Source organism: Pteropus vampyrus, unplaced genomic scaffold, assembly GCF_000151845.1.
Source record: "Pteropus vampyrus isolate Shadow unplaced genomic scaffold, Pvam_2.0 Scaffold95, whole genome shotgun sequence".
Lineage (NCBI taxonomy): Eukaryota > Metazoa > Chordata > Mammalia > Chiroptera > Pteropodidae > Pteropus > Pteropus vampyrus.
In genome coordinates, this window is record NW_011888876.1 from 1,477,686 (window position 1) to 1,488,951 (window position 11,266).

Below are 11,266 nucleotides of genomic sequence, written 5' to 3' on the forward strand. Positions count from 1 at the left end.
GTCAACCATCAAGGAATACTCACAGGTGAGGCCAGATACCAAGAGCATCTGGATTGCTTGTTAAAAATATGTAGGTCTGCCTCAGGCCTGCAAAATCAGAATCCTTAGGGACCCAAATCTTTATTTTTAAAAGTTCTCTCAGATAATTGTGATACTCGGAGGTTTGGAAACTACCATTCACCTTTAAAGAGTATGTCTTTGGAACCTTCATCTTCTGAGTCTGCTGCTTAGTTATGTTTCCTTGGGAAAATGACTTAATCTCTCTGAGTTTCATTTGCTTCATCTGGAAAATGAGAATAACTACATATCTCTGAAGGATGCCTAAGCTATCCAGGCAACAGTCACACTGACCGCTAGGCTCGGGACCTGGCGCGGAGCATGTACTCAGCATGTTAGTTGCTATGATTATTATTCCAGCTGAGATCATTTGCAATTCTCGGGTGAACACAAGAAGCTGAGGGAGCTGAAGGTCAAGAGAGGATCTGCTCCTGTTCAGAGTCCTTGATGTTGGAAACGAGAGGCTTACTGAGAAGAAAGCATAGTCTCCTACTCAGAGGAATTAGGAGAGAGGGGCCAAGGCTAAGCCCAAGGCCAAGGCCAAGGCTGTTCATTTTTGGCCACTGTCCTGGCCACTAGGTCAGGGCTTTGGGTGGATACAACTTGTAAGAAACACGGCAGAGATTCGTGGTTAAGACCTTAAGCTTAAGGGCTCAGAGAGTTCTAGGTTCAAGTTCTAACTCCTTTTATTAATGCATGACCTTGGGTGAGAGACTCAAGAGAGGCTGAGCCTCTACTGGGGAGGCAGGACAACACATCATCAGCCGGCTTCTGGAGTATGGACCTGTGACCTTGAGCAAGTCACTTCACCCTTTTGAGCTTGAGTTTGGGGACACTGAACTGGGAATGTCTGAACTAGCTACACTGACCCACAGTGTTGTGTGAATGTTGGTCATTACTGCCATCAACCCCATTCTCTGGGGAAACCTTCACTTGTGGCCGGGCGCCCGGCATGGCCTTCCTCCTCTCTCTCCCTCCCCGAGGTGTCTCCTTCCTCTGAGCAAAGTGGGGTGCAATTTGGTGACACTGCCTCTGTGAGGTCAGGCTGCCCAGAAATGACCCTTTTCAGTCGACAGGGATGAGAACGCAGGCTGTATTGTGCTAGTGTGTGCCCATATGTGCCAGGTGAAACTTTTAGGTAATGTTTAACTGAATGTGATCGAACTATGCTCATGGACTTGCAGTACCATTTGCCCTGGGCTGCCTGTTTTCCAGCACCATTGGGCAGGCCTTGAGAAATGTCACACGTCACTATCTACATCTCACAACCAGTTGGCTCCTTACTGACCTTGGGGGCGGGGGGTCACTTCAGACTCCTGGAAGGGATGCTGCCAGAGAGAACCCCCGTCCTATGTGAGGCACTGGGAGGATCTAGTCTGCATCCAGTAGCTTGGCGGGCCCAGAGCTTCCTAGCGAGGCTTTCCCAGGGATAGCTTGCAGGCCCGTTGCCTGCATCTCTGAGCCGACACTGCCTCCGCGAGGCCACTGCCTGCCATGACACCTGGGAGAGGAGACCTCACCCAAGAAGGAACCGGACCCAGATGACGCTTTCCTCCCAAGCATTTTATTTAGTGCATTCAAATTGCCCCCAAATGCAAAAAGTCCTTGAGGCACTGGCAGCATATTCATCCTCAACTTGAGAACCTGGACTCTACCCTGGTGCCATTTGTTGCCTTCCAGAAGAAATGCAACTCAAGCTGACTGCCGGAATGCGCGTATATGGCCACAAGAAGTCTGGGGACTCTAGGTTATCTGTAATTTGTAAAGAGGCAAGGGGTTTAGTGGACAAGTAACACGTTTCCTTGCTTTCTAGTAACATGTGGAATTAGGGTTGAGGATAAGTTTAGAGTTAAGCAAAATAACTAGTATAGAGTTAAGGGAAAGGAGGATACGTTGCTATAAAATTTGATATTAGATACCGGAAAGGCGGTGGGAGAAATAAAGAATAAAAGCAAGTAAGCATTAGTTACAGGTTTGAGAACTAAACGAGTTAAGAGGCGCTGTGGTGGGGGCGTGGAGACAGCCGCTAGCGGCTGCCAGACTGCAGGCAGTATGACAACGCTGTGTGCCGTGTGGAAATGTGGGAAAACACGGAAAAACCACCAATAATCCTACCGTCTTAAATAAGCATTATTATTATTTGGGTGCATTCCCTTTGTTATTATTTCCTGCATGTCTGCCTTTAATGTCTTTATTGGATTTAATATCTTTATTGGATTTTTAAAATCATAAATCATAAAACATATGGGTTGTAGAAATTAAAAACTACACCCTACACCCATATCCCTCCCCTTCCAAAAAACTGGTCCAAAATGCAGAGTTGGGTTATGATTACGTTTGGGAGGGGTTTTGTTTTTAATCACTCTTCAATCAGACCGCGTCCCTCAGCATCCTGTGCCCACTAGGTTCTCTTCCTCGGGCCTTTGCTAGTGCTATTTCTCCTCTTGGAACACCCTCCCACATTCTGGTCTGGCTGACGCCTTCTACTGCACAGGCATCTATGTCTCTTCTCCCGAGAAGTTTCCCCAATGTCCCGATTGGTTAGGTGTCACTCAAGTGTGCTCCTAAAACGTCATGACAACCTTTGATTAAACTGCATTGTCGCCGCTTCTTAGTTCCCTGACTTCTTGCTGGCAGGTGAGCAAAGTGTGGCAGAGGTTCAGAGACCGTGGCTCCCCAGCTCCTGGCATCGAGAGACCTTTTGTGTGGACAGAGGCAAGACAAGCCAACTGTCCACGTGGAGAAAATTGGATGAGGTAGGGGAAAGCTAAGGAAGGGGGTCAGTTTTACTGGGGTTCTCACCTTTCCGAGCCTGGCTGCTTACCTCTCCTCTTCCTCCTCCACTGTAAAATGATGTGGCCCAGGAAGGTGAGAGGGGAGTGGGTCAGGTGAGGTGACCGCTGTATGGGGCCTAAAAAGTGTGAGAATCTCAGGAGCCCATTCCAGTCCTGGCTCCACCTCTAGCTAGATGGCTCGCTCTCACCCACGACCCAAGGGAACAAGATCAAGGCCACATTCAATTAGGCAAATACTGAACATGTGTGAGGTGCAGGTGGGAAGGGCTTTGTTCGAGATGAATCTGAGTCTTGTCCTCAGAAGGTATTCAGAGTGTCCAGGGCAAGGCCTCTCGATGTGGGGACCAGGCTAGAAGCCTGGGGTTAGAAGCCAGATGGGCCTGGGCTCTCATCCCAGCTCTGCCATTGTGTGACTTTGACAAGTTGCTTCCACTCTCTGAGCCTCAGTTTCCTTATCTGCAAAATGGGGACAATAATGGAACCCATCTCATAAGGTGGTTTGTGAAGAGCTGGTGATATGATGATGTGAAAGTTTAAGAAATGGCCAGAAAAGCCCCCAAATGAGAAGGCATGTGGGCGTTCATGGTGAATCTAGGAGGGCGTACAAATGCAAACAGTGACCGCAGTCTGGAGTGGGACCACAGCACTGAGGACAGGGTGCTCTCCAGTGCCGAAGGGAGCTGGACTCCAATGTTCCTAGGCCCTAGTCCTGTGCTCGCCAAATCTTTGAAGTGCCTTTTGGAGCTGGGTGTGCTCGTAGCTGACAGCAGCTAGTGCCCACCAAATATCCATGTGTTCACTCTCGTTTCCCAGCCTCCCTCAGCCAGTTTGGGCCACACGACCGGTTCTGGACAATTGTGAGGGGAAGTGACATCTGCTCCTTTGGGGGTCAGTTCAGAGTTGATGTGTCTTCTCCATCTCTTTTCTCCTGCTGAGTCACTGGTGAAGCTCTGAAACGGGAGGCTACCAGACCCTCATCAGATGTCATGAGACAAAGAAACCTTTGTTGGGGTCAGTCATGGAGATTTGGGGTTGTTTGTTGATTGCCCTGAGGCATACAGTACTACTATTATTTCCACTTATAGAGGCCAAGTCAGTCATCATGGTCACACAGCTTGTAAGTGGGCAGAGCTGGAATTCAAACCTAGACCAGACTTGCATGGCTGGTTTTTTAGAAACTATACTTACTTCACCTCATGACAGCCTGTCCCCAAGCGCTACTGTCACATCTGAAATCTTATGAGACTGTCCAGTAGGACAGGACCAGAGGGACAACTAGAATAATCAGGACACTTAGATCCTGCCAACGTGGCTCACATCAAGCAGTTGCAACACTCCGGTTTCGCTCCTGCCTGTGGTGGCAGGTCATGAGAAGCGACACCCACTGAAGAAATGACAGCTCACCCTCGCTTGGCAGCAGTTACAACTGGGTCCTGGAACCCTCATTCTGTAGATTGATTTACAAGGATCGAATTCCTCCCAATGTTGCTATGCTATTCTCAGCTCTTACCCTCTTCTTCCCCAACCCAGAAAGGCAGTACTGCAAACCGTCAGCTTCAGAGTGAGACCTGGGCTCTAATCCCTGCTCTGCCACTTACTGGCTGTGTGTCCTTGGGCAAGTCACTTTGTCTCTCTGAGCCTCAACTGCCTCATCTGTAAAATAGAGATAGTGATGCTAATTCCTCATAGGATGGATTTAAGCATGAGAGATAATGGATGTAAGGTACTTGGCTCGGTGCTTGGTATGTGTGAGACTGTTATCGCAAAGGCAGGCCAGGCTCCCTTTCTCCTGGGTGAGATGGGGGCTATCGGAAGAGAGGAAATCCGCGTGCAGATTCACACCAAGATTGTTCACATGTTTATTTACAAATGGGATACACGCACATACACACGTATCATTGGGACATCTCGGGAACCTTGGAGCTGGGCTCCCCTTCTTTGCTGGGTTCCCTCCCGACTCAGGTTGGGTTCTCCAGAAAAGGGCTTCTGACGCTTTCTTGCTGCTAAGCCTGTAGGCATGCTGGTTGGGCTCTCAGTGCTTCTCGTGTCCATATCTGCCTGTCTCGGAGGGCCGTGGACAAGGGGCTGTGAGCCTCTGCTCAGTCATTCATGTCTAGGCCAAATTCCGGATACAATTCTTTGGTGGTGATGCCTCGGATCACAGCTGAAAATAAGGATGAGAAAGTTCAGCGGGAGCAGTGGGAGAATGGCCAAAGCCTTGGCCCACTCCTGCGCTTCTTCCTGCTTCCCTGGTCGCCAAGGTAACCCTCCTGCCACTCCTTCCGGGTCTCTCCACCGTGGGCCCTGTCAGGCCACCCCAACCTAGACTTGCGAACCCTTGCCCCACTTTACAGAGGAGTCAAACAAAGCTCCCTAGAATCCTTTCTCCACACAGAGCAGCTAGAGTCACCTGCTCAAAATGGAAATGTACATGTACCTTGTACCCATGGCCTGCTAACAACCAGAATCCTTAGCCTGGCTCATGTGCCAGGCCCTGGCTGCTTGGTGACACTGTTCCTCCTGTTCCCTCAAAGACTCTTCTTTCCTCCTATGAGAAGGGCTCTGCTCAGAGGCCTCCCCTGACCACCTTATCTCACGCCCACCTGCCACCCTGTCCCTAGCTCGACACTCTCCATCTCTGTCCTTTGTTTCCTTCACAGCACTTACCACGTTTTATAATTTGTTTGTGTTCCTTTACTTAGTGACCACTCTCCTCCCTAACCCCAACGATGAAACGAGTCACTTGAAGAAAGAGACCCTCGAATGTCTGGTTCTCCAATGTACACCCATGCCTCGTAGAGCAGCACAGGGTAGGTGCTCAGTAAATATTCACTCAGCAAATGATAGGCCACCCGCGCCAGCTCTTACGTCACAGAAGGACAAGTCTCAAGCTGGTGTCTATCTAACAAGACCTTATGCCCTAACCACTGGGCCACAGTCCCCTCACATTCCTTTCTTCCTGGGCCCTGATCGTCCTCCTCTCTTCATCTGTCTTTATTTCCTTCTGTTTTCTTCTTCCCCTCCTTTGGGACCCATTCCTCACCGAAAGGCAGAGAAGCCCTCCCTGTTGTAAAATCCTGGATGCCGACAGGCAGCTCTGCAACCAGTGATAAAACTCAGGCAGTAGCTGGACAGACAGTCTCGGCTCTGAACACTATCCCCGATGTCACTGGCCGCTGAACAGCAGAGTGCCCACCAATCTGAGCGAGCTGCTGCAACTGAGGCTACCTACACAATTCCTTACCTCCGAGGTGGGCTGTCTGAGCCACCCATGCACACAGGTGTCTGCCTTGGCTAAGCGCTCTGGGGAACTGTGTCACCAACATAGTGAGACTGTGTTCAAGGAGGAACAAAATACCCCTTCGAGCCACACAGAGTCGCCTTTGCATTTTATGCTTTGGTAGCAAGTCAGCCACAAGATAGCAAGGATAGTGTCTCAATCAGTCTGAGTAGTCCCCAGAAGACCGGGAACCCGAGTCTTCAGTCCAGCGGGGGGGTGAGCCCACGCTCACACCTGCCTGCAGACTCTACACTGGAGGAAAAAAACCCCAGGGACTCAGGTAAGAGCTGTACAGCTGCTTCGCCAGGTGGGCAGGGAGGGCAGGGGCATTCGGGGAGCTGGGCTGCTGAGTAGCGTGAGAGGGTTGGCAAGTTAGAAGGCCCAGGAGCAAAATCCAGGGACAGGGGACTCCTTCCAAGCCCTAGTGCCCTCTGGAGTCTTGCTACTCACCTAATTTGCCCAGTAGCATCTGGCCTGCATCCTTGATGTCGTTATACTCATGGAGCTGGGAGATGTGGTCCTCTAGTTCATCTACACTGTAGCCTCTGGGGTGAGGGATGGAGAGAGAGAATCATTAAGGAAGCTGATGAGGTTCCAAGGTTCAGAGAGTCACGAGGCACCTATTTACCAAATGTTCACTAAGGGCCTACCAGGTGCTCAGTGCTACAGACACACAGAGATGGCGAGATAGACCCTGCCCACTGAAGCTTACAGGAGGGCAGGGGATCGGCCCCTGGCAAATGCTCCTGTACCCTCCAGGAGGAGTCCTAGCCACACTGATACTGTGAACCTGGCTACAGCTGAGGGATTCACAGATGGGCCCATGAATGGCTAGTCAGATTCCCTCAAGTGTGAAATGTACATTCAGAAGCTGCTCAGTCTGTGCCATGTGGCTGGAGCAAGGAGCGTGGGAAAACCCAGGAGCTGTGAAAGAACCAGCTTTCTCCAGGCAGTGAAAACCCCACTTGCAGAGAGAGAATGGAGCCCAGTGCAGACAGAGCAGAGGCAGAGAATGCGGGCCTGGGAGAGAGACCAGGAGAGGGATAACCTGCATTCCTGAGTTCCTAGTTCCTGGTCTTCCTGCGCCTGACCACACCCTGCCCGAGAGAGGCTGCTGAGACATCCTGAATTCAACGTCGCAGTCCTGTTTTTATACCGAGCTAGTATGACTGGGCTGCAGTTACTGGGTACTAGTTCAAAGTTACCTTAAGTATGCTCGGGAACCCAGTGAGACTTACTCAGCGATGAACTGAGCGATCTCCTTGTCCAGCATGTCCCTCTTCTCCTTCAGTTTCTGAATGTCAAGGTGCAGAGAATCTTCGCTGGCCCTATCAGCCTGGCCAGACTTGGGCGATGGCCGCTGAGTGGCACAAAAAGTCATTAGCCAGGTTGACCAGTTATCCACAATCCAGAACTTACAAGTTGTCCCCCAATAGCCACTGCCCTCTTCTGCTTGGTAATAGACACCCCCCAGCCGCAAGTAGGATTACATTTCCCAGCTTCCCTTGGAATTAGATGTGGCCCTATAACTAAGTTCTGACAAGTGGAACGTAACCAGAAACGGTGTATGCGACGTCTGGGAACTGTCCTAGGGAGAAGACAGGCTTTTCTTTGGCCTTCATCCTTCCTGCTAGCTGGAATGTCGAAGTCACGCTGGAGCTGAGCAGTGTCTTGGATGATGAAGTAGAAGCCACACTGAAGGCATGGTGGAACAGGAGAGAGGCCTGGCTCTCTGATGACTGTTTAAGCCACCATTATCTGGGGTTTTCTTTCACTCCCCGCCAAACCCAATCCTACCTAAAGGGCCCCGGGAGTCCACGTCAGGTCTCCTTGGATTCTTCTCTTCAGTCTGTGATGTCGCTGAGTTTATAACAAAATCTTTTCCTGGGGCCACAGTTCATCTTTACTCTTTCTATCTCTAAAAGCTGTGAAGGCTGGTGCCTGGTACACTGCTAATCTTCAGGAAATGTGTGTTGGATTAACTGTCTACATGTGATACAAGAGACCGAGGAAGACGTGGTTCCTATTCTTCCAGCCAGTCAACAACGGTAGTGAGTAAGCACTATTTTGCAGGCACTGGCAAAAGCTCCAGGGGTTTAGCAATGGAGAAGACAGCAAGCCTGGCCCGCCGCCTTCATGGAACGGTAGCCTCGTACCAAACATAAAACACTCAACAATTATGCTCTTCCTCCAGAGAGTTCCATTTCAAGCTCTACTCACAGGTCACACGTCATGAGAAAGGACTTCTCTGGCCACTTCGTTTAAATGGTCACTCCTCAACCACTCACTATCTCTTTGTGCTGATGTTTTATGACATGTCATACCTCTCATTGATAATATGATTTTCATTGTTGGCCTTATACCACTGGAGCATTAACTCCACGAGGGCAAGGACTTTGCTATATTCACTGCTGACTGCACTATGTCTACAATAGCACGCGGCATGAAGTAGGCACTCAATAAAATTTGTCAAACGAGTGAGTGAATGACAAATAACTAATCAACTAGACTGGGTGCCACTGACAAGGACAGGACACTGCTTCTTCTTTGAAGCTTGATGGGCATGAGGAAAAGACGGGGAAAGGCTGAGAAATAACTTGGGAGTTCCTCAGCAGAAGGTCGGCTGGGGGTGGGTCAGCTGCCGTGGGGATAGAGAGAAGGACTGGGAGCAGCAGTGACGTACACAGTGGTGGGCGAGAGTGGGGTGGGGGACACAGGCATACTCACCGGGGATCGGAAAGCCCCGCGGCAACTTTTGGAAAGTCCTGGTTGGGTCCTGGAGAGGAATCCAAAGGAAAAATGGCAGATTGTACCTAGAGTCCGCTCCAGGAAGAAGTACTGTGGGGGGCGCGGGAGGAGTTGGGAAATAGGAGTGACCGGGACTGGATCTAGTCGGGAAGGGGGGATTCTGACGGGATGGAGTGTGTGGACTGGATCGGGTCCTTAGAGGTGATCTCTGGGACAAGAAAGTGTGGTGCAGATCTATGGGGAGTCAGGAAAGGGATTGTGAAGGGATGCACTTTCCCCCTGCTGTCCGCTCCCAGCCCACCTCCTGAGCCCCGGGGTCCGGGGCCCCCGTTTCGGGGGGGTTTGCAGTGCAGGAGGGTCCAGGGCGTGGCCGGGAGAGAGGACTCTCAGGTCCGCCAGTTAACCAGAATGCTGTGAGGAGCCCAGGAACCGTCACAAAGCGAGCTGTGCGTGCAACCTGAGAGAGGTTGGGCCCCGCCCCTTCCCGAGGTGGGCGGAGACAGCGGCTGCGCGCGCAGCTTTCATTGTGACTCTACCCGTCCGTCAAGGCCCGCGGAAGCATAGCCACGCCCCCTTTCGCTGACGTCTTTCTCATAGACCAATGGGATTAGAGGATATAGGCCACGCCCATACCGCTGTTGCTTAGTACCCTGGTTCCTCCTTTTCTGGCTCACTCTCAAAACTGCGCGGCGGCTGCCGGAAGCAATTCCGCAGTGGTCGCTGGGATTGAAGAGATATGGCCCCTCCCCTTCCCGGGATGTCGGAAGAAACCCGACAGAGCAAATTGGCCGCGGCCAGGAAAAAGGTAAAACGTGTCGGGGTCGCGGCTCCCTGACCAAGCCCAAGGCCCCTCCGACTGCTGGTCTGTGGTCAGAGTCTGTGCTGCCTCTGAGGCACACGGGGCAAACCCCTCGGCGCCCCTTGGCGCCACCCCCCAACGTCTTCTCACCAGTCCCGCCCCCCCACCCCTGGCAGCCCAGCCCCCGCCCTCGCCTGTTGCCCCCGGGTGACTTTGGGCCGGTGACCCTGGGGGCTGCCCGCTCCAGGCTCGGTCTTCGCCTCCTGCCGCCCAGAACCGGACCTCCTGGGGTTCCTGGGCTCCCGGTCGCTAAGGACCTCGGTCCGGGCCCTGCGCTCCCTTCCCCCTCCGCGGAGCGGCGACTCGGTAGAGAGGAGTGGAATGTGGTTACGTCACAGTCCCCCTCCGAACTGTCATTACCGCCGCGAGCCCGGTGTTTGATCTCACGACCCAGACGCCTAGTGTTTTCGCCGCCTTTCCGGTTTCTCTGGTCGTGGCACACATTTCCAGCTTGAAGGGGACTCGGGGCTATAGGACCTAGGTCGGAGAGGTTTCAGGCTCTCTTACTCTAGACTGTATCCTACCCATAGACATGAAAAGTCTACATTTTACTGGTGATCTGGAAAAGTTGGCCACGTCTCTGGGTGACAAGGGGGAGAATGTGTTTGGTTTTCTCTCCGGTTTCTGCTCTCCAGAGAGACTTTCTAACTTTTCATCTGAATTCTCTACCTCACGTTCTAATTCCCTATGATTCTGGGACCGGATTGGCTCCCAGTTAGTGCTCTTTGCCGTGAGATATGCTTATCCTCTGTGGAGCAGATCCCGGGAAACTGCACTGCACAGCTGAGAATCTTCCCCAGATGGGCATCTCAATATGGGGTGTTCTGGGGTGTGCCACAGGAAACATATGGGACCGAAGCATCAGTTTTGCTGGATTCTCTTGAGAAAGAAAAAAGCCTTTAATATTAAGGTTCTTAGAAATGACATTTACATAGATTTGTAAGATCATAATAGACTTCTCTCTGAAATGGTGCTTGGGTTGTCTTCCCTGTTACCATTCCCGATTCACTAGGGGTGTCCCTTCACTGGCTTCTGCCATTAGGCTACTCTGATGGAAAAGTTTGAGTAGTGGTGTGTTACCTTTAACAGACGTCTGAGAAAGGATCCTGATGTCTGATTACTTTAAGTATTTACTTTTCCACTTCCACCTTAGTTTTGCCCTCTGGCAGCTGCGGATTCATAGCATAACCCCCAGAACTCAGAGTCAAAAGACCGAATTTAAATTCCATTATTAAGAGGTGGTGAAATACTGCCATTTGTGACAACATAGATGGACCTTGAGATAATCATGCTAAGCAAAATAAGCCAGACAGAAAAGGTTCAAAACCACATGATATCACTTATATGTGGGGTATAAATCTAAAAGCAACAAACAAACAGGACAAACAGAGACTCATGGACATGGACAATAGACTAGTGGTTACCAGAGGGCGGGGGGAGAAGGGGTTGATGGAGTAAAAGGGGTCAAATATGTGGTGACAAAGAAATCTAACTATGGGTGGTGAACACACAATGCAATCTATATAT

At 51.1% G+C, this 11,266-nt stretch overlaps 2 protein-coding genes across 4 annotated transcripts in view; one reads left to right on the forward strand and one right to left on the reverse strand.

Moving 5' to 3' along the window:
• Positions 1-4,687: 4,687 nt before the first annotated feature.
• On the reverse strand, positions 4,688-9,279 carry SWI5 (SWI5 homologous recombination repair protein; the record flags this gene model as incomplete). Its single annotated transcript, XM_011364342.2, has 5 exons — positions 4,688-5,016; positions 6,583-6,677; positions 7,371-7,492; positions 8,860-8,908; positions 9,182-9,279. Coding segments are annotated over 5 exons (429 nt in total), but the record flags the coding sequence as incomplete, so codon positions are not given.
• A 259-nt stretch (positions 9,280-9,538) lies between these two features.
• The window catches only part of GOLGA2 (golgin A2), a 17,237-nt gene continuing 15,509 nt past the window's right edge, over positions 9,539-11,266 (forward strand). For all 3 annotated transcript variants that reach the window (XM_011364198.2, XM_011364200.2, XM_011364201.2), the window contains exon 1: positions 9,539-9,685. In XM_011364198.2, the coding sequence (XP_011362500.1) occupies positions 9,617-9,685 (69 nt within the window). In that variant the 5' untranslated portion in view covers positions 9,539-9,616. The remainder of the gene's footprint in view (positions 9,686-11,266) is intronic.